This window comes from Calidris pugnax, unplaced genomic scaffold, assembly GCF_001431845.1.
Source record: "Calidris pugnax isolate Ruff unplaced genomic scaffold, ASM143184v1 scaffold27, whole genome shotgun sequence".
In the NCBI taxonomy this organism is placed as follows: Eukaryota; Metazoa; Chordata; class Aves; order Charadriiformes; family Scolopacidae; genus Calidris; species Calidris pugnax.
The window spans coordinates 10,619,606-10,643,529 of NW_015090893.1; the positions used below are offsets into that span (position 1 = coordinate 10,619,606).

The 23,924-nt window shown below is 43.0% G+C and overlaps 1 protein-coding gene across 6 annotated transcripts in view; it reads right to left on the minus strand.

The window, feature by feature from the left end:
• SGCD (sarcoglycan delta) overlaps nucleotides 1–23,924 on the minus strand; it is a 346,594-nt gene that overhangs the window by 21,831 nt on the left and 300,839 nt on the right. For all 6 annotated transcript variants that reach the window (XM_014948113.1, XM_014948108.1, XM_014948112.1 and 3 more), the window contains one exon: nucleotides 20,146–20,218. In XM_014948113.1, the coding sequence (XP_014803599.1) occupies nucleotides 20,146–20,218 (73 nt within the window). The remainder of the gene's footprint in view (nucleotides 1–20,145; nucleotides 20,219–23,924) is intronic.

Genomic DNA, 23,924 nt, shown 5'->3' on the forward strand with positions numbered 1-23,924 from the left:
TTCTGCAGCAACGATTTACCTTTTCTCTTCTTCATTGACTTTTTCTATTCCTTCTAAAAAGATTGGACTTAATTGTAAATCACTTACAATAAGAAATATAGGAATAACAAAACTAAAAAGGATTTGAAATGATAGAATATAAAACCAGCTGGAAAAAAAAGGTGTGTCTGTATGCATCACACACTTGGTGGTGATATCCTTTGGAAACATGTACACACTTGCCTAAGTGGATTTGAAGGGCTTATTTAGCATGACAAATTGGCTACAACCTGATGGCTATTTCTGAAAACCCATTTATAGACCTTCAGGCAGTCATACTCCTGTGGCATATCCATTCATTGTACAGTCAATTTATAATGATTCCACCAAATTAAATCTTTATTAACAAACTTATTGACTCTGGCTTTGACTTTTTGTCCCCCCTTCTAATTAACTGCAGTAATGAGACAACCAACATCCAATAAAACTGACCAAACATTTTGTTTAAAACCTGCAGTTTATTTCAAGCAGCTTCACAAAAAATGAAGGCTGAATTGCTACTTGCTAAATGTCAATTTTCACTCTCTGTTGAACCTTTTCTGAAACTTGTCAACCACAAATCTGTAGTAATTTTCCCTCTCTGGTCAGAGCTATATAGAGCATATAACTGGTTTTCAGTTACTTTTCATTTTTATGCAGAAGATGTACCATTTGCTGTCTCCAGTATACTTCACAAAATGGTAAATATGCATAAATTGTCAATCTAAAGGGATGCATATGCCAAAGCTGTGGCCTCTTTCACAGACACAATTTACACCAGCAATATAGTTACATGTCTGCATACTAAAGGCCACAGGAATGATCCAAACTCCTCCAAACCACCCCATTATTATGCAGCAATACTGCACATTCCTCTTTTCAAATGTGCTGGGCTCCTGCTCAGAGCTGGAGAGATGTTTCACCCACCAGACCACTCGTTCACAGCCTTGCTCCCTGCTTAGAGGCACAAGTCCTGTTTCCAGCTGCAATTCCCTGCCCTGTCCCTGTCCTGCTGCCTGGAAGACACAAAGCAGCCTCACTTAACCACAACTGCACACACATCCTTCTAGAAGCGACCATGACCATGCACGGAAACACAGTACTTGGCTGCAGTGAAAAGAAATACCTTTTACATGGTCAAAACCACTGGCAATCACTACATTTGACCTAACTTTTCCTATATTCATTACTAGTTATAAAGCTGGGATAGCAAAGAGGGATCACAAAAGATGCCGTCTAGGTCAGGATACTGGCACTGAATAGGGCGATAACCAGTGCCTAGTCTGATTCCTGGCATAAATCAGTCTGGAAGTCCCATTCCTAGCTGAACTGAAACCTTGCCTTCTAGCAAGACAACCAATTTTTAACAAGCACCCACTGATTTAAGATTCCTCTCCACCCCTCCGTTATAGCACTGCTTTATAACCTATTTTGACAATTTGGAAAATTTTCCTGCGTACAACTTACAATGTGCAACAGAGAATGGAAATAAGTGAAAACCAAACACATCTCTCGAGAAACACCAAGACACTGCCAAGGAATGGGCAAGAGGACAGAGACTGAGAGAGGGGCCAAGTGCTCCTCCTGTGTGACTGGTTGCCACTTTGGGACCAAGGAGTTTGGCAGGGCAACAGGAGTGATGGGGTGTATTTGAAGAAGTTGGTCTCCAAGCTCTTTGATCGTCCATATCTGAAAATCTTACAGCTATTTGAGATTTCCAAATAATTTCTTGTTTTCAAATATACAAAGGAAAATAGGTTGGGAAATAGTGCAGAGAAGAAAATAAAGGGATGGTGTGGGTAGGTGGAGGGAGGAATGGAGCAGAGAGAGAAAGATATCAGGAAACAAAAACAACCCCGACTTGCTGAAAAAGAGAGTATAGAGATTTCTCCAAAGGGACTACTTAAATTCTAGCAATAGGATGTTTTGCAAATTCTTAGCATCAGTTTATCTTCAGCTAAAAATCAAACTGTTTTCTGTTTATCTTTTACACATAATCACTCCTGAGTAAAACATATGTTTTAAGGTAAGGTTTGGCAAGCTTTCAAGAAGACATGCTAGATGGTATTTTTGTTAACTAAAAGAGAGGCTGAGCCTGGTGGTGGCAATTCACTGTGTGCTGGGAGATGACCATATTGGCATGAACCCACCTCTGCACAGGGCAGCTACGTTCCTGTCCTGCTCCACCTGGAACTGGGAGCTATGAAGCACTGCTGCTCACAGGTGCTTGTCTCAAGAAGCTGTGACCCCTTCTCTTGGCTCTGCTTATGCTGTTTGGTATGTCCCACTGTGCTATTGCTGGCATCCACGCTGTAGGTTGTTGACCTTGTTTGTTTTAAGGTATAGAAATCTGTTGTCCAGTTCTTTGGGTCAACCACAGCAAAATGAGAAAACGTTCAACGTTTCCTGACTTGCATGAGGTTCCTTCCATCTTTCCTTGAGTAAGTCTGCATTTTGACTTTAATAACCTCCCTCATATGACTTCTTAGAAGATAACAAAGAGACAATTACAGCTGCTAATGGAAGAGGTCAAATGGAGGTGATACGAAATGGATTAAAAAGAAAATGAACTGGTGTCAGAAAAACCTCTGTACCGCTCAGTGGCATAACCACTTCATAGAACAGGTTTTTAGCTGGGAATTTCATTTCATTTTACTCTATTTTATTTTGATTTTTAAAAGAGAGGCAGGCAGGTAGGAGGACTGGCTTTGTGGTGGAAGCACTGGAATCCAATTTGCAGCCCTGTGAGGAACTGCCTTTGTGACCACCTGCGAGCACATTCCACACTCCCTGGGTTTACTGCGGTGTAGCAGTGGTGGGGATGGCTCAGCACAGCCCAGGAGAAGTAATTCTCCTCAACACAGCAAATGATACAGGCAACTCTTTGCCGTGGATTTCTCCTAGTACCCAAATGAACTCATCTGAAAACTTTCTCACAGCAGACGACCACCTCCGCTGCAGAGCATGGCCCTGAGTCGGCACCTCCACAAGGAACTTCAGATAGTCCTGTGTGGTGAGAACGCCCCCACGTACACAGAGGTAACCCCACTGACTTCCCAAGTACTGCCTTCAAAAAAAGTCAATAGAGTTGCCTTGGAAACATAACATGGAAAAGGAAATTGGACCTTAAAATCAACCTTAATTCTTCCTTTGCATGGCCAAACAAAATATTAATAATGAAGAAACATTGCAAGGAAAAAAAAAAAAAAAAGTGGTTATTTTACTGTCTTTGAAACCAACAACAATCACAGCTGCAAGGTGTAATTTTTTTTCCTGGGATTCCTTGCTTTTTCTGAATTGCCTGCACCCTCATGGTATCTCTCAGCAGTCACATTAACACTATCTATTGATTGTCTGCTTGGTAGGCAGCAGGAGGGAAAATAAAACAGGTAAGAACTTAAACTCTGTTTGGGTTCCTCCAGTGCATGTGGAATGTGGACAAACATCTGTGGGTGGCCACCACTGCTAAAACCTTCCTGGTGAAAACTACCAACATCTCTTCATCTGTATGAGTACCCAAAGCCACCACTGAGCCAGACAGGGCAGAAGTTAGGGTATGTTTCTCCCCTTCTCTTTAGACTGCTGGTGTGTTTCCATTTTTTCTCAAGGATAAAGTGCGTGATGTGTCTTGATTTCTACCATTCAAAGCGGCCATTCTGCCTGGTTTCCGAATGTGACCTGCATCCTGTAGACAGAGAAGTGCTACGTGCCAAGGCCTCCCTAGCACGGGAAACACCAAAAATTCAGCATTTCTTGTAACACCCCACGTCCCAGCAGCCAGGAGTGGCTAACTCCAGTTCCAGAATAGTGAATCAAGTCCTCACTCTGTGTCCCAAGGAAATGGTGACATTTGACACACGCACCACACTGAGGAGCCACGTTCGACACTGGACCTTCTGGTCTAAACCCAGTTGCTAATGCTACTCAGCATCACTACTGGGATAAAACACTGGAATGAGTCAACCTAAGAGATCACTTGTTTTGACACTGAGTATCGAGCCTGCCATATAGAGCTCAGAGAAATCTCTATATCTGTATCACAAAAATACAGTAGAAAATTTCCTTCAGAGAAATTTCTTCAGTGGGAAGGAGGTGCTCGAAGCTCCTGTCCCTCCTTTCCAAGATGTGTAAGTAATAGTCTCAGCATTAATGACTCACAGATTTTCCCAACGTTTCCTTTCTTTTGTCACAATCAGACTTCAAGGTTGCCCAGATATCAAAATACAGCTTCTCAAGTTGGATCCAAACATTGACCAAGATTCGGCTGTGATTTAGGAAGGTGAAGAACCCACAACCCCACACCCATGGCAGTACATCAACGTGCTGGGGAAGTGTTTAATACTGCGAGCCCAAAGCTTCAAAATGGGAACCTTTGGTGTTTTTTTGAGCAGCTGTTGTAAACCACGTTCTTGTGTCCATGCAACATCCATCCCAGCATCCCAGTTTATTGTAGCAGTGGATATTTATTTTTCAAAACAATTTAGAAGTGGATCAGAGGCAATAGGAGTCAACCTGTCTTTTCTCCTGCCTCAGCCCCTGCACTGCTGCACACCTCCAGAAAGGCAATTTCAGCATGCCATGCCTGGTCTCTGCTTGTCTTGTTTGCTCAGGACACGGTGGGTGCAAGGACTCTCTCTTTTGCTGTCTACACAGCATTATGCACAGTAAGAACTCATTTCACCTATGGCATTTAGGAACTAATCCTATATAAGAAAATATTAGCCAAACATGCTCTGGTTACCCAAACTCAATTAGCTGTGAATTGGAAGGGAAAATATTTAAAATAACAGGACCATTAGAAAAGACTGGACATTTGTAAAGATTTTTACATCCCTGCTGGCCTGTTTTTAAAATTCTGGTGCTGCAGCTTCCTGTGCCCACTGCATGTGAAGGAGGTAACAGGATCTCATTTTCACACAGTATCTGCTGCTGGATCTGTTGGCCAAAACGATGTTTGTTCATACATAACATACCCCATTAACGCTCAAAGAAAGGAATCTATTGCATCCCCGGACTCAATAAAACATGGACAATGGGACCATGAGTCCCATCACACAGGTCTCTCAATAGAACCTGACTCTGGCATAAACAGGAGGGGAGAGGGAGACAGCTGCCTCTTACAAAGCTGGGAAACTGCAATTAATTTTCTGTCTCTCACATGTTATTAAGTTCACTGCGGTTCTTCCCTCCATCTTACTCCAATGATTCCCACAGTCCCCTTTTTTCCTGTGTACTGCTATAGAGCAATTCACCAGTTTTAAACATCATTTGCTCTTACCCTAAAAACAAGCTTTTGCGATTTTTGGTTTATAGGTGATGACAGTAATGGAGTACTCGGGGCAGAGCCACTGAAACCACACAACCAAACCAGTATAAACATACTCTGCCACTTCAAAAGAGTTCAAACAACTCCATCCCAGCAGCACTCGTGGGGGACGAGGTGGGACCTGCCTTCCCACAGCCTGCAGGGCTGAGCTCCTGCCATGGGGACGCCTGCCCAGGGAGCAGATGTGGAGTCACACCAAGGGACAGGTTTTATCCAGCGATGCTGACTACACTCCTAATACGCTTCTACAGATGACAGCGTAGAGAGTATCTTTATCTCCTCTAAAAGATATCTTTTATAAAGCAGTCACATCCTGACAGTCATGCCGCTTTAACTTTACTGCTCTAGTTAGAGGTGTGATGTGGGGAGAACTTAAAGAGATATAACTGGACAGGCCCGTTTTAATTGTTCCCACTAGACCTGTGCTCTGTGACCTTGGACATCTACAGGGCCATAAATATGAGCTTTGATTGCTGTTCCCATAGCGACTGGCAGGAAGAACACACTGGAAGGTGGACTAGGACTGCTTCAAGCAGGCAAGCAGCAACTGGAAATGATTAAGTTCAGAAGCTCTGGGGACACTAATGTCACTACAGGCCAGCCAACCTGGAAGATAAACATTGCTGGGCACTGTGAAAATGATTTTTCTATTTGCTTTCCACTGAGAGAGTGAACTGGGTTATACTATAGGCACTGGGCTTGGCAAATGAGACCGGGAGCTCTTCTGAAGCAAATTTGCCAGTCCCTTCTGCTGCTGGAGATGTTAAAGCCTGTCACGTTTGTGCTGTGCACCCTTACTGTTGAGGAAGAGGAACATCAGCCCCTGAGCTCAGTTAGACCTGCAGAGCAGGCCCTGCTGATGCACGGAGAACATTTCTACCTGGATCAACACACGGCGTGGGAGGCTAAATCACCCCATGCTAAGCTGCCAGGTAGCCCAGCTGTCCCTCTTCAGTGCCAAAACCAGCGTGGTTACCTCTGCAGAGCCCTGCATTGCACACCCAGGGCTGCCACAGGTTCGGTGTGGAAATGGGAGGCCTTTGGCATCCCACTCCAAAAGGGTAAGGACCAGGTGGATGCACTTGGGAAGGGGAACACAGTTCGTCCTGCGACTGTGACATCCAGCTCTTCCTCCCACTGTGCTCCATGCTGTGAGTACAGAAATAGAATTCAAGCAGCTCTAAGCTCTCCTATTTCAATACAAGAAATGGTAGGGTTTCAGGAAAAACATAGAGGGGCATGCTGGTGGCCTGAGTATATATAAAAGCAGCTCAGGAATATTTATATTAGCAGAGTGCGCAGCAGGAAAAGCTGAGCCGTGCTAAAGGCAAAGCTGCCAGAGTATTTCTGAGTGACTTGCTCAATAGCACGGCGTGGTGTGCTTGCTGGCTGCCCATCCACACGCTGCTTCATTAACTCCCCAGCAATCAGGGCCTTACACAGCACAGAAGAATGGAATTTACACATGGTCAAATATAGCATTGCCCATAGATCACTCAAAGTTATATCCCTCAAACACGCAACAGCCTCGCTGTCTCCGTGAGTATATTAAGATGCGTAATGGAAAATAGCTGTTCGACCATCCAGGGTACATCAGAAATTATTCAGATGGAAAGTAAGACAGAATCTACACGTCTGTACACTTTGTACACTATCCAAAGGCTCCAATTCATATATACTAAACTTTTCAGACTTTGGTATTGTGGTAACCTTAATGCCAAAAGAAAACAGATACTCCAATAAAAGAAGTATAGGCATCACTTCTCCCTTACTACATACAGCACTTTTAAATATATACATAGGTCTGTTAAAAAAACATGGTAATTCTGACATGTTTCAAGATTACATGGTCTTTTATGAGACGTTTAGTGGCATGCCACAGGGAGACACTGTCCTATTCTCACGGAATAACTGATCATCCCAGTCTCTGTGCCTCTAGCCTTCCACCGAAACTATCCCATCATTTTTCAAGTAGTTGGGTCTGATTTGCAAAGTCTGCACATTCTTATAGTGACCACAAGCACTAAAAGCATCAGCTTTTTTTCCTTAGTTCCTCTTTTTTTTTTTAACCAAGTAAAAAATGCCAGAATTGTCCAACATTCTTTTTTAAAATGACCAGCTCATGACCCCTGATATTTATACAGTATGGGCCATCATACTCTGAAAAAAGCATTTGAAAAGATGAATCTCTTCAGTGCTCAAATGTCTTAAGTTACTTTTGAAAATTTTGACTAATAATAATTATTGCCTGCTCTGCTTCACTGTTAATCTTTCTTTGAGAAAATACAGCTCTTGAGCTGTAGAAAATGACACTTCTAAGACAAATTTTGCATTTTTCTGACTACAACAAACCATATGGAGAGTGGCTGATGCGTCCTGATGGATACCACATATACTAGCAGCTTCCTAGAGTACTTATCCCTGAACAGAAGGAAGCTCCGTAGAAGTGGCCTGGGTAGCTCCATAAACCAATGCCACACCGTTAATTCCTGACAGTTACTAAAAATTAAGGGATGGTCAATTTTAAGGATTGGTACTACTGAAGCCTTGCAATTGTTCTTTCAAGAGAGCCATAATCTCCATTTGGGGGGCAAGAGAACCATTATATGTAAGTATTCAGTGGCTCTGCTGAAATTTCAGCTTAGCTCTTGAATACTAATTTTGATATTCATCGCTCCAAGTAAAAGCACAGCCCAAGATGTTGCTTTTGTTTATATCAAGTTTTTTTGCCCCAAAAATTGAAACCGAAAAAAGATTTGTTGTAGAATCATTCAGTCCCACTGGCAGGTCAGCTGTAACCTACCATAGCCTGGGCTAGGAAAGGCAGACACTAAGGAAATTGTATGTATGTGCTTTGCTTCACTTAAGAGACAGAGAACTGGCATCTAGCTAGAGGAAAGCTGCCTCAAAAGGATGATTATGAAACCAACACTAGCTTTGGTATCGCACAGACATTCTGACATACTGCGTGAGTCAGAGAAACACTTTTAATGTGTATCTGAGCACCTCTGCCTGCAGAACTCCTGTTGCGTTGACACCGATTCCCCTTTCAAGTCACATCAGTTCACAAGGTATGATGCAACATCATTGAAAATGTGCATGTATTTATTAGGGGTTACAGCATAAAATATGCAGGCACCTTGAAATATATTTTATGCTGTGACGGCAGGCAGAGTGACTGAATACATGTCAGAGGTTTATGATGAACTCTGAAGTGTCTTCATTTAAGAGGGAGCATCCTTTTTTATAGGCACCCTTCATTGCTTGATTTATTCTTTCTATCTCAACTAACCTCTAGACTCACAGATTTAGACTCCTGGTGTGATGTTGCTTGAATCCCATGCACCTCAGAGCTCTGCAAAATTTCCCCACAAAGTCATTGCTCAGTCCTCTCTCACCGTTCAGAACAATGCCAATGGATGGAAACATTAAATGATATCCCACTGCTCAACTGAGAACCCATAAAATCAACATATTTAATGGATGTTTGAGAAAATTTGTTACATGCTAAGCAGGAAAGAGCAGGAAAAGACTAGGGGAGATTTATTGTTCCATTTTCCACTCTCTAGCAGTATTGCCCTTGATGTTTTCAGTAAGACCTTTCATGGGAACCTTTTTTTGAATAAAGGCAAAGCATTGCCTACGGGATTTAGCCTACTAATAATAACACCAAAATTGCATCAGTAAGTCCAGGTTACCAAAGTTCCTCTACTTCAGAAAGTATTAGTGAATTAAGCCATGCAGTATGCTATACACCTGATGGCTTGGATTTGGCGAGGAGCAGAAATGCCTTGCCCAAATCTCCTGGCACAGCACAGTTGGGACTCCCAGCACAGCTCCTTCTGCCCCCTGGGAACAGGAATTGATCAACTGGTACTGAGAGGTTTGGAGGCTTTAGACAGAAATGAACAGCAATTACGAAGGACTTAATTTTTGTACCCTAAAAGGCTCTGTCAAAAATGTCATTTGTAATTAATTAGAAGTGTATAAAACTGAAAAAAGCATGTTAAAGTCAAGTAGTTTTTAACCCAGGGAACTCTGGGTTTCAACCGCTGGCGGAAAGCTCAGGACATTTTCACAAATTTCTCTGTGCTTTCCAGATGATCCTTCTGGCAGCACTTGTGTTTCCAATATGAAATTATTCAGGTTTATAAAAAAGCCTCCATCTTTAGACACAGCTCCTCAGCTGATTCTTGTAAGATATCCTGTTTTTCTAAAGAGACTTTTACTGCAATATGAATTTATTACAAACCATTTCATGTGCACACACTTCCAATCATACCTTGTGGGTCATAAGAGAGAGAATTTAATTTCAGAAACTTTAGGAAGCAATAATAATCTTTAACCTCTTGCATTGCACAAGAAGATACTGCATATTTTCTATCAAAATGAGCAGCTCTAATAACCTACCATTAATATCCATTTATATTTATTACTCCTTCATTAAATTTAAGACACCAAATCCTTAATAAAAAAACCTGACATATTACTTTACTTCTTTCTCTGTCTTTTAAAATGTTGATACTTAAGGAAGTGGACAGGACATGACATATTTTTATCACTGCCGCACAGTTCAGCACTAGCTGCATAAATACTTTCTGTCTTGCTTTTTCTTCTTATTATATCAAATATAAGCAGATTTTCAGTGAGTTCACTGGCAGGGAACACCTCCTTACAGCAGCACATCCCCTCATTATCCAGCCCTCTCAGCTGTTCTCAAACTCACCAGGAGACCATTTCCCCTCTGCTTTACAACCTCTTTTATGATCCTTGATGGCCTAAGTTTGGGGTTTTTTTTTGTTTACTTTTTTGCTTGATTCTCTCATGTCACTTTATGACACGTCCTCAGCCAGCCTTCCCACAACCGTCCTTAATGACATGAAACCAGGCAAAGAGGGAAAGAACGCGTTTTTTCTCCTTGTGTTGTGAAAAGAAAGAGATAACTCAGTAACTGAGGAACTGAAGTCAACTCAACGTGAGAAACAGAGAATTGCAGCTGAGTTTCAGCTGGCAAAAGAGCTGCCAGGAGGTTCCCAAGAGCCCGACACCCATCCGTGTTAGCCTAACCTGGGGGGAAGCTCCTCTCCTTCTGCAGCCCCACACCCTGGCAGATTTGCTCCTCCTCTCCAGAGGAAACCAAGCTGTATTTCTGAATGTGCTTTTCCAGGCTTCCTTAGAGCCACTCCCCTGCTTTTTGGCTATTACTGGGTTGAAATCACATTTCTGCTTCCTCATCTCCTGCATGGCCCTGAAGCCACATGACACCGTGTGGAACACATGCTTATGAGTTTGGCTTCTTCTTCTATCCAAGGACACAATGTCCTTATGCAGCTGAAACACAGCCTTATTTTACTTCCCTGTGTATGTACCGAGGTATGTATTCATGGCAGCCACCTCTGCTGATAGATGAAATGGTGGCTGCCACTTCGCCTTTCAAACCAGCAATACTCCACTTCTAAGACGGTGCTTTCACATGTTTGGCTTCAAAAAACCACTGCTTTTTTAGTGAGTCACTCCAGTGCCAACTCAGCTGGGACCCAAAGCAGGGGACTGGCAACTTCAGAAGTGTCAGCAGAATCTGGAAATAAGGCGGTGAAGTCCACAGGCTCTCAATGTTACAAAGACAGAGAAGAGAAAGAGGAACCACCTGCCAGCTTCTGCATTTCCATTTCCTCCCTTTGTGGGACATGAGCGTGCACAAGGTGCATCGACCGTCTCCAGTCCGACGCTGCTGAGCCCAGAAGGCACAAGGCAGCATGCAGCTAATGCTCAAACACTAATAATATGTTATTATTATCCTGCTAAATGAAGTAGAGACCCTGGGAACAACTATGAGCTGTGCAGGGGTTGGTCCCCAAAAAGGGACACAGGTTTGACTGTCAAGTCATATTTATCATAGAATGGTTTGAGTTGGAAGGATCTTAAAGGTCATCTCGCTCCAACCCCCCTGCCATGGGCAGACACACCTCCCACTAGACCAGGATGCTCACAGCCCCATCCAACCTGGCCTTTGAACACTTCCAGGGATGTATTTAGAAAGGTGTTCTCATTAGAGAACTGCCTTCTCATTAGCCACGTGCTGCTTCCTCATGGAGAGGGAGACCTGAGTCCAAAGACCACTGGAGAGCAGGGAGTGACACTCCCTTAGTATGAACTCAGCAACGTCATTTGGCTGGAAATTATTACTATTCAAAACAGCCAGCGGTGCCACAACAACCCACGGGATAAATCCATACTGCAAAGTACACACGAGGAGCAGAGCAGCAGCAGCCACCGCACATTAAAAAGATAAAATCAATTCAAGTCATGAGGAAACGACATAGCTACTCATGTTTGGCTAAGAGAAAACAACTGTATTCCCCAGGAAACATAAATTCAGAATAAAGATTCTGTAGGCACAGTGAATATTTATGATTTCTCTTAATAAGTATACAAAGCACTGCTTTCAAAAGAAAGGATCCCATTACAGTTATGGATGCATTTTTCTCCCCTCTTTAACAGGCTTATGCAACAGCTATTGATTCCTGACTACGGCCTGAAGTACAATTAGTATATTTGTAAAAGTGTCCTTTTCAACCACAGTGAACTTGTTTAGCTCCAAGTACCTCACACTAAATAATAAGCATTATTGCCTTGATACAGCCAGACCCTCCGGCGTCAGCAGACGGCGGTAGGAAACAAAACCCCAAGAAACTCCTCACGTGGGCAGGAAAGCGTCCCCACTCTCCTTCCCTATTTTGCACCAAGTTCACGAGAAGTCTGTGTTAAACGCTTGGTTTTAAGGAAGCTGGTTCATTAAGTGCTGCTCTTCAGCAGGCGAAACCCCAGCTGTGGTTCCCGTGCTGGGCTCAGCCCGGCTGCGGCACGGGGAGCTCCCGGGCTCGCCCCCAAAGTCCTCACAGGGAGATGGTCCTTCCTTAAAAACAGGTACCGACTGCTGAGTAAGGCAAAGATATTTATTTGTCCTCCTTTGCTCTTCACTTCGGGTTTTAGAAATGTGAGATATATAGCTGGAGAGAAGTATAAAGGGATAGAGAGAAATATTAAAGAAAACCATGTATTTATCTACCCAAAAAGCAAACATAGTGTTCAGTGGATTACATTCCTCCCATTTCTTTAAGATAAGAACAGTGTTCAAAGGAAAATCTCCTTCTCTTCTGAGCTATTCAGTCATTTTGAACACGATTACATCCTAAATATCACAGTATTTGCACAGGATTGGGATCACAGTGATAGGTGGGGTAAGGTGCTTTCCTTGCCACCTTTCTATTTACTTCTGTATTTCATGCTCGATATCCTTGGTGCAAATAGCTCTATCTCAAGTACAAATGTTATGATAAAACAATAGCTTTTGAGCGTCTCAGAGAGCATTACAAATGCTGCATCCCAGACCAGCACACCAACCGATTCACGGCGCAGCATCTCCCAGCTGCCCCACGTAACAGCAGCACCAGCCAGGTTCTGCTCCAGGCAAACACCTTGCCCAATGGGCACTGCAAGAAGCACTGGTCAGCCTGCCCTTCTGCCTGGGTAGCTGCCTAACGATAGTTTTTAGGACTTATGGCTCAGTAAGTCAATAACCTGCAGATCTTATTACCGTAGACACCCCAAAAATGTCAAAACCCAAGGACCCAAAAATGGTCCTTAGAGCCTGCAGACCAGGTGTTCCTCCCAGGGCACAAGCAGTAAGGTAGGTCACTCCGGAACATGGCAGCTCTCCTTCATCATTATCAAAATGTAAATGAAAGACAACATTTCCTATAAACATCTGCATTCTAGAGGCTAAAGGGTATTTTCATCATTTTCTGTAAGACCTTTCAAAAAATACCACCTCAGGGAGCAGACTAACGGGCTACACAGATACATCATGTTAGATGTGTCACCACATCCTTTTAATCAGTGCATAGTCAATATTCTGTATTATATGAATAACTAATTAGTTTCACAACTTATTTCCACAGATGTCATTGCAAAAGCTATCTGAGGAATGTCATCTGCACTTGAGAGAAGGACAAGCATTGTAATTAAGTATTAAGGCATTTCACCAGTGTGAGTCTGCCATGGAGTGTGAAATGGCTATAATTCACATTTTTAAGACCTCGCATTTATTAGCATCTATTTTCTACTCAAGGTTAGCGGTGTGCTGCACAGAGAGTTAAAAAAAGCAAAAAAAAGCTCGCATTTTTGTTATTCAAATGGATATACAGGCACGTCTGACTGTACAGATCGGTCACACCGATAGGGTTTCTCTCAAGTCCCAGAGGGCTCCTGGCTCGTACACCTCTGTGAGCGGCACTGGAAGGTTAGATGAATGCTCTGATTACGGAGCGAGCGACATTCTGCTGCTGAAAGCTAATGACAATCCTGGGCACAACGCACCTGGGCAGGATACAGATCTTGTGTACAAGAAAGATATTCAATCTGAGATAAGAGTCAGGATTGATGATTAATATCTCCCAGAAAAAGGCTTTGTTTGCATTAGGAAACCCCTACAGAATAAATGCAGAGAGAGAATAATGAACCAGGCTGTTGTATTTTATTCAGGGCCCAGGAAAAGTTAAACTGGTATCTGTCTGGAGCCATTACTCCAGTTGCAATTATGCTGCTTAATAATATGCAGAAGAAGAGGAGTCTTGTGTGTCCTCCCACCAACCACCCAATGAGAGGGACATTTCCACAGCTCTATGCCACAGGCTATGCCATTTGGCAGTAATTTCCTTTAGAAATCTGCCCCCTTACCTCCCTGTTCCCACTCCTGTTTTGCCTGGAAGTGTCACATAGCTCTCACACCCACACATTGCTGTAGTACAGGGCACACGATGGCATCTGGGAAGAGCCACACACCCCACTGCAGGCTGCTCTACCACAAATTCTGTCTGCTTTGTCTTTTTTCCCCAGCTTGAGCCTATCTCATTTTTCCAAACACCTTCCTGCCAAGCTCCCCTTCCTGCCAAGCCCGCTTTCACCGTCCATTAGCCCTCTGCGACGAGGATCTGCCTGTCTACGGACAGATGCTATTAGCAGCTCTGTGAACAGGGCAGGGCCATGATTTATCCAGCCGGGATAAATCAGCAAAGCTCTGTCAACACCTCTGCCATTTCCCAGGCATATGCCTCCTGAGCATCTCACCCAAACCTGGGCTTCACCTGCTAAAGACAGGGAAGGAAAGGGCACCCAGAGCTAAATCCCACCTCTTTCTGCTGCTGGGTGTGAAAGAGATGAAGGCTGAAGTACGCTGGGTATGAAGAGTTGAAAGAGAAGATTTGCTGGGGTAAGGAAAGGGAACAGCAACCCTCTTCTCCCCCTTTTTGCAATAGAAATACTTTACCAGATGGAAAGTCTCAGCAACCAACTGCCTCCTTAACTCCAACCCTGATATCCAATGGTGTAAATAGATCTTAATACACTGCCCACAAGAAGCCTATGGAAAGACTGCCTTTGATTTGGAAGGGCCATGGCTTGTCTTCTGGATTAGGTGAACAGACAGCAGCTTTGAAGGGACATCAACAGGAGGAAAGGCAAAAGCAAAGTGGCTGTGGCTGTGAAACCAGCATGAATTCTGCTCTGAGAAAGATTCATCCGACAGCACGGATTTCAGGAAGCCTTGGCTGTCATGGGAAAACTGTTAGGTCAGATGTGGTCTCCTAGATTAGAAAATGGAGAGTGATGAGGACCTCTGCCACTCAAAATAAACTCATCAAAGTCCACCTAAAGTAGCTGGAAGTTTAGAAACCAGGAACCCGTTCTCTCATTTTAGTTATACACTAATGTGTGTACTTTAGTGGGGATAGTCATATGAATCCAACCCACCTGTGTCATATGAAAATACATTTGTTACAAGTGGAAAGCACATCCCAAGGCAAAAGTCTGTTGTCTTTTAAGCTGGTAGGACTACCAGAATTATTGGGCTTGCACTGGTATAACAGAGAAAAGAATTGCATCCTTTTTGGTAAATCAATTGGAAAATAACACCAGCTAGACACAAGGCTACATTGGCCATTTCTCTCTTGCTGACACTTCACAGGAATCCCCAAGTGCTTGCTGTAAACTAAACAGTGTTTCAGTATCACTAGTCCTTGCAAACGACTTCCATTTCCCACCAATTACTTCCTCTTTCATACCATTTATTTTTTTGCACTTCCTCTAATTGTTATTCTCTTAATCTTTATTAATGTAATGGGTTTTAGACAGAAACATTATTTGTGCTTGTACTTATTGAAAATGTTTGTGCTGCCTTGTGAAACACAGCTGAGAGAAACCTCAATTCGGTAAGAATTATTGTTTTGCAAAATGAGTATTGTTGCATTAGCTGAGCATTGTATTTAAATTGCTTTTGTTACAATAGGTCTCACTTGGACTATTTGGATAGTTCAGTACAGTACATGGTAAGGTAGAATTGCACCAATAAAATCAAGCTGCAAGTGCATTTCATCTGCCATTTGGTACTTTCAGTGCTTCGTAATTAACTTTGGTCAAAAATTACCCCTTCAAGCCCAAGGGATTAATTCTCTCTTAACTATATTTGTGCATTACAGGAAAAACAGTCATCCCTTGGTTTCCTGGCCTTGGATAAGCAGGATTTTTTAACCTGCATTTTTAACCTACAATAATTGTGGATGAATTCCAGGTGTATGCTTGCGCCTCATGGAGTGAACTTCATGCTGTCTGATTTCTTTTTATTTAACTCTGGGAGCAGAAATGTCCTAAACCAGGTTTGCACACTCCGGGTGCCCCTGTCCAGCATGACCTGGACTCTGGGGAGGTTCTTAGACTCGCTCTGAGCCCAGGGACTGGGACAGATGCTGTAAGGCAGCGCCCATCACGTATACAGCCTCCCAGCTTCCAGCAATTAGCACTTTAACAACATCCTCCTGACATTTTTTTCTTGTACTGGATCATCCACTTTTTAATCCCCTCCTCTCAAATTATTTCCCTTTTTCCTTACTCCTTGGCTAGTCTAGGCTTTATAGGCTTTATCCCTCACCTCGCAAGATCTTGTGTCTGATCTTGTGTCTGTTGGACAACTTCTGTTAGCCTCCTTGGCACATATTTGCCTTTTGGAAGAAGTTAAATAGAGAAAGGCAGGTGATTCCTGCCAGTGTCAAGGAGATGCTCTTAAGACAGGCTCTTGCCAAGTTACTTGGGTGCTGCTAAAATAATCCAGAGAGAAAAGGTCATCTTGAATTCAACTTTTATACATTACCATATGTCAAAGACACCAACCTGCTTTAAAAAGTCAATTCAGATGAGTACAAATATTTCAAAGTCAAAACAAATCTCCCCAGTCCTCCCCCTAAACTATTTCAGGATGATACTGAATGGCAACATTAAACATTCCAAGAATTTTAATATAATTTGAATTTGTTTGTTTTCTTTTTTACTGTTTTGATCAGTTTAGAACCCAATAAACAGCCACCAAAACTTTCAAGAGTCTGGAATTACTTTAAATAAATAAAAACATGGAAATATAGTTCTGTTCGCAGAACTATATTAAATAGTCTTTCAACCATCCATAGTTCCTAGGTCATTATTAAAGAATGTTCTAGATCCCAAATAGGAAACATGAACTGCTGATAACACCCTGCACTGAACAAGTCATTTATGAGCTCTGGCATTTTTACTACAACTGATACTGGGCTGAACTTGTTTTCGGACACGAGAGTCTCTCCACAACTTAGGAGACCACCTCCCGAGAAGACTCAGTAGCAAAGTCCAGACCTGGCTCAAACAAGCACCAAACCAGTTTGTGCAGCCTTGTGGCTCTCTGATGGGCTTAGCTTGTGGGGAAAAAGCTCTGCACATATTGCCACCTGAATTTTTTCCATCTAAACCACTGCACACAAAAGTGTTTTAAAAAGGGCACTCGGAAAAGAGGACCACCCCTTGCCTATTCTTCAGGATGGTGACCACCTTGTAGAGCAGGCAGTTACTAATAAATGGAAGGCTATATGAACCGAAGACCGTCTGTCAGCTAAATGGGGACAGAACGTCTGTTGAGAATGTGTACACCACCACTCAAAGCGTGTCAGTCTTTGTGACACATGGGCATGACTGGAGGCCTTTGGGAGATGGGAGGAAAAGAAGCAAAGCAATAAGAGATGACTGGCACGATGGCGCACTGCCTATCTTGCAGGGGAAATCAGTCTGTCTGTTAAGGAGAGGAGGAAGGGAAAGAAGACATACAGATGGTCTGACTCCCAGTGGTGACAGGAGCAGTTGGTCTCCTCTCTTTCTGGTAGTGACAGTCGCTGTCACCTTATTTTGAAGTCTCCTAAAGAAGTGGGAGTCAGTATGGTACTGAAAAGAGCAAATGGCTAAAGCACGTAACTAATGGTAACCATTTGGTCTAGAAAGAGCGATGGAGGTTGGTGGCGCCTGGTGACAGCCTGCAATAGCTGAATGTGCACTTTCCCACCCCTACAACTCAGCCTAAGGAGGAAAGAAAGTTTGCACTATTTAATACAGAAAAAAAAAGATCTTTTAGAATCAGACCAGCTACTGAGTGCGTGATTACAATGCTGCTTTCCTAGCAGTGTATGACAGCTTGGGACCCACAGGCTGCAATCTCATGCAGTCCCATTTCACTGCAGCATCTTTCTAAATAGGCCAAAAGGACACCTTATGCACACACATTGCTATCAAAATAGGAAGGTGCCAAAAAATGTCTCCCCAGGGTAAGATTATTTCCTCTGTGAACTCTGTACTGTACCCAAAAGGCACCATTTTACCTAAGAAGCAGCCAGTGCTCCAACATGTAGAGAGAGAAAGTGATTCTTCTTGGTTTGCGGAGGAATAGAGCATTTGCTCTTGGGAAACCCTGCTTTCTCAACACTCTGATACCATTGGCTCTTTTCTCCTCAGGGTGGAGGAAAAAACATTTCTTTTTCCCCAGATAAAATTTTCAGAAGCACACAAAATGTTTTAGAACCCTGTGGGACATTTCCCCCCCCACAAAGTAAACGCTATTCAATGATTACCCCTTAAAAAAAGAAAAAAACCCACCAGATTTTTACAGGATTTTTTTTACCCAGTCCACAAATTTCAAAGTCGGTTATCTAACAGCTCTCTACATAAAACAAGTGAAATAACAACATGAATTTAAAGCAGACCAAATACACTGAATCAACCCCTCACAGGGATGCTGCCATTAATTCATTTCAATTTCATTTAGCTTAATTCTCTTTGGAACGGAAGCATACTCAATCAGATTACGGCCATTTTAATTCACATTTGTCCCCTCTAATATGACACCCTACACTTATTTGGATTAAATTCCCTTCCCATGTTTAGAAAAGTCCCAAGTAATCACAAACTTGAACCGAAATCTTGCATTTCTCTTGTGCTACTGAAAACAGAACTTGGTTTTCTAAGTTATTTAGATGCTATTGGATAATTTAATTGTTATATTGATTTTTTTTTTCTTTTTTTCTGAAAGTATCAGCAAAGATGGGCTCTGCCAGAAAGCCTTTGTCACCTGAACCTCACCTACAAATCCAGCCACGCCACTTACAGCTCTGTTTGCTTGCTCTGCCTGGAGAACTGGAGGCTGGTGTGCCCTGCACCACTGCTCTCTGCCCTTCCACCACAGCAGACCCTGGAGCTGCCCTGGCAGCTGCATCAGGCTAGAAAAGACCCTCTTTCCTCTTTTTTTAAAGGAAGTGTACCGAGATTGGGAAAACCACAAGGCAGGGTTAAAGTCACTGTATGGAGAAAGAGAACAAACTTTCACAACAAACTAAATCATGCCACTACTGCACTTGTTGTCTGACATATGATTCCCCAGAGCACAAAATGGGAACAATTAGAGTGTTTCCAGAGAAAAACTGAAAGATAGAGATACACCCAAGGGAAGGCAGCCAGGATACTCTTCATCTTCCACGGTGATCTACCTGGGCTGTAACTATCCCCGGCATTAGAGCAGAGAGAGTTAATGAGGTCCTCTCCCATCTCCGTGCATCCGCAGTCAATCTGCAGAGCTCCTGCACAACTTCAGCTGTCTGAAGATAGCTTCATCCCCAGCACTTTCCAGAAAAGGAGAGTTTGCAACCCAAGACCTAAGGACAAGATGTCCTCCTGGAGATTTTTTTTCACTTCTCTCTCTCTCTTTTGCTAAGGAAGGACAATTAGAGCATTGATGGCAAACCCCTACAGCCCTCTTGGTCAGAAAATACCAGGAGATTCAGTCAATAATTTATTACGCCATATGATTAGTCTCTTTTCAGAGACAAGTCATCCAAACTAACCTGTAGTGCCACACTTTGTTTTTTTTAAAAAAAAAATAATATAATGCCCAGCATTAGCTTAAGGGCAAAGCTAGTTCTCCGAAGCTGTGCTGTTTATTCCCTCCTGATATATCACTGTCAGCAAGCGGCATCTCTGCGAGTGTCAGCAGTTACATGTATGCACAGCTAGACCCTGGGTAAATCAGGGAGGGTTTGCATTTCTGCAAGACAGATAATGCCAGAGAGCATTATCCTTTTTCCTGCTCCTACTCCCTGTGATTCAGAACCTCCCTACACAACCAGAAAAAGATTTCTCCATTTTCTTACAAATGCTGAGCCCAGGGTATGCAGAGCATGTTGCAGAGGAGAAATGATGTTCTTGTGACCCATGACTGCCTTTAGCTCGGTCATATTACATGTAAACATGGCAGGTCCCTTCTCTTCCATGGCATCCTCTTGGTGATGCCTTCCAAAGTGAAACCCCAAGCACTTATGCAAAAGCAGAAATGAGGCCCAGCAACACGCACAACTCCAACCAGGCACCACTGAGTTACCGTTAAACCACATTCCAAAGTTTACCTTAGTTCCTTGAAGGGGTCTGCCCTGACATTGGGAGTTTCTATAGATTTAGGGAACACTGTGCCTTCTGCTCCTGAAATCACAAAACAAAACAGAAGACAAATTGTAAACATTATAAGCTGTTATCAGGGGAGTGATTGTCAAATCATACCTAGGTGCAATTTAACCCCTCGTCTGACCCCACTCCTCTCTTGCACACATCCCTTCTGTCCCCAGGAAAAGCCAGACCTTGACCACCTGAAATTGATTGCCTTCATTACAGCTGGGATTTGCCTGTAAACTGCACTTCTGGCTGTAAAAGCAACTGCTTCCACCCCGACTGTGGGAAGTGTTTGCTGACCCAACCAATGCCGGGAGCTTGGAAAAGACACCCCCTTAGTAACCAGGCATCTAATCCAGCTACGCTCCTCATTAATGAACCTGGATGCACGTCATGACATTAACTTCTTTTGCTGGGCTCTGAGAGATACTGAAAGGAGAAACCCAAATTTTGGCTGGAGCACTGCAAACGTCTCTCTGGTCAGGCTGTGCTCCTGCCTGGGGAAGAGGAGGGAGGTGTTGGCCTGACAAAATGCAGCACAAGCCGGCAGCAGATTCTGCTCTAGTCCCAGTCTGGCCACCAGCTTGATGTGTGACCCAGAAGTCATTTAACTTCTGCTCATTTTCCCCTTCTCTTAGAGATGGTGGGGAAGGCAGCACTATCCCTTATTTGCTGACTGCTTTTGGATTGCATGCTGTCAACTGCTAGGTAATGTGAACAGCTTTCCTAAATTTCAGGCCACTGCAATCCTCTTCTGTGGCCACCTGCATTGCCCAGGTTGGACCATTTTACCCAGCCATCCCTGTGTTGGGTCTGGTTTTGTCACCGAGCCATGCTGTGTCTCTCTAGAAAGATGTGCTCTCTCTGTATCCTTGTTTTAAGCCAAAGGCAGCCCATGTCATCCTCTGGTAAGCCTTTCCACTAATTGCTCTAATCTAAACGTGCATCTAATCTGAACCGGTCTCACTTCAGCTTTCAGCCACTAAATCTTCTCATCCTGGCCAATCAGCCCTGCTTGAGCAGACTCTCCACCTTCTATAGGTAGTTAACGACAGTGACCCAACCACCCAAACCTTCTGATTCTCTGAAAATTTATGGCTTTCTGAATCATTCACCGTGAAGCAGAGTTTTTGGACTTTTCATTGCTCTTTTCTGAACCCATTCTACTTTTAAGACACTCTACGGGGACACAGGGGTACCCAAGTGCTGTCACTGATGCTCTATGTTCTTTTTTATTTCCTTATTTTTTTCTTTGATAAAGCTATTGGTGCAAACCACAATCCTGATGAGACCTTTTACATATACTGTTTGAGATCTCTTTGTCATGTGCTATTATAATGGTACCTATATGCAGTCTGGAAGTCACCACTATAGAATAAAAAATGTTCTGAGATGATGCAAAACATGCTAATACAACATACTTCTGCAATTTCTGCTATAAGTGACAAACACCTGTGGCTTCAATAAGACCACACTTTCTTTGCACTGAAATAAATTAACTAAGCTGTGTTAAAGAAAAAAAACAACCCAGAATGAAAAAAAAAGCACTCTAACGTTTATAAAAAAACCCAACTCCGTTTTAACTTGGAGAAAAACAAAGTAAGCTCAAAGATGATAAAAGCACTCTAAAGTTTGAAGCTTTATACTTGGGAATTGAAATTGATCCTATGGCACAGTACAGATATTTAGCTCTAACTTTACCACAAGCCTTCATCGTTACAAGTTGTTACAAGTTGTCAAAAGCAGCTGTAACTTGCCAGCCATGAAGGTTATTATTATCAGATCTGTCCTCTCTCAACAGTTTCCAAATGATTTAAGTCTCTGCTTATCCACACAATTGCCTCAGCTATTAGCTTTGCAATAAAAACGTAGCAAAAGACGCAGCCTGCACAAATCTGCATAATGAAACAATGATCTGAGGGGAGGAAGAGGAGGTAGTGCAGCTGGAGAGGGGCACATAGACATTCTTGCACCCTTTCCACCTGGATTGCTTAAATCGTGACTTTATCCTGGTAATTTTAATTTGTTTTTACATACTTTAAGTCAGCTACTTAAGTTACGGAAAGCCCAAAATAACAATCTGCACGTAATCAGAAATACCTGCTGAATAAGGAGAAAGTTTATCACATTTCTAATGACTTGGGGTTTTCCAGGCTTTCATTATTAAATTTAAATGCAGGAAGCAACTTTGGAAACAAAGCCAGTGAAGACTCCAGTGCAGTCATTTCAGGAAGGTTGAAAATAAAACAGTCTGTTATTCCTTTCCTCCATCCCCTTGTTTTCCTTTCCCTACACACAGTTCTTAAACCGTCTTTTCCCATCTTCTTTATTCCCAGATCCATGGAAGAGTCCCTTGTGCACTGGGAACAGGAACGGGAGTTCAAAATCCTTCTGTCTCTCTTCTTTGATATGAATTAGCAGTGAATGCTACCTGCCTTGATAAGACTTCTTGCCTGAACAATATAACCTCTTATTATTCTGTTATAAGAACACAAGATCTCCCAAAGGGCCACCTGTCCCTGTCACTGAGTAGGACATCAGCCACGAGGGGATGCTGAGGGACCAGGACTGAGACATCCCTCCCTTGACTCCGGCTGTCAGCAGCTAAGGGACTCCTTGAGCTGGCAGCATCATCCAGCCACTGGAGAGACACTGATAATCCTTCCTCACCTCAGCTAATTACCATTTTAAGTGTCCTCATTTCTATAGCAGGGGCTTCACGGGTGAATTAAAGACTCTGGAGAAGTTCCTCCTCTGGTTTCAACCTGCTGCCTGATGATTTCACTAACCACCCTCTTCTTTCTGTGCTACTGGAAATTGTACAGACCTCAAATGTGCCCATTTCCACCAGCCCTTTCTCTTCCACGCTGAAGACTCTCGATCTCTGCCTGGGTGTTTGGCAGCTCCCGCAGTGCATCCCGATGGAAACAGCTGCCTTGGACAGATTCAACTACACGGGATATTTGTGTCAAAGTCTGGCTCTTGGCCACTATGGAAGTCCCCAGCCAAGGCGTGATAGCATCAATGCTGGACTGCGTTGAAAGTGAAGGCGTTAGGCTGGAGGAAGTGACCTCATTTAGTGGTTTTATTAAAGGCTTTGGCAGAAAGAGAAGGAAAGTTTGAGGGAAATGTGCTGTTGACGCTGAATTAGGTTATTCTGGCAATGTAGGGGAGAACTGGGATGTTATGGAGAAACAAACGTTTGACCTCAGAGAGTGGAATAAGAGTGAGAGTGTGAAATTTAAAAATATGAAGTCCAAGGTCATTTACTTAAAATGTAGTAAAAATTTCTTCTCCATGTTGGATGCTTCCAGGATGGGAACATCCCTAGACAAAGGCCAAGTGCTACTCACGATTCATGGCAGTTAGACAGGGCCAAAGGGAAGGCAAATGTGACATTAGAGTGAAATGCAAGAGGCAAGTCTAACAGGAACATGACAAAAATCACATTATTTTAAGAATTATAAGTGAATCCTCAAACTATTAGGTAGCCCCCAGCTCATCCCCAGTGAGGAATGTGTACAAAGAGGAAATACTGTCATGACTGCATGAACAGAAAAAGTCTATCCCACAAAGAAGTCCCAAAAGACGTGGCTTTTTAGCTTAGTAGCATGATGGCTGAGGAAGGACAGAATGCTGTGCATAAATATATTAGCAGGATAAATAACATGAAGGAAAAAGGAACTTCTGGCTCTAGGCCAAATTTGGCATGAGAGCAAGTGGCAATAAGCTGGTCCCA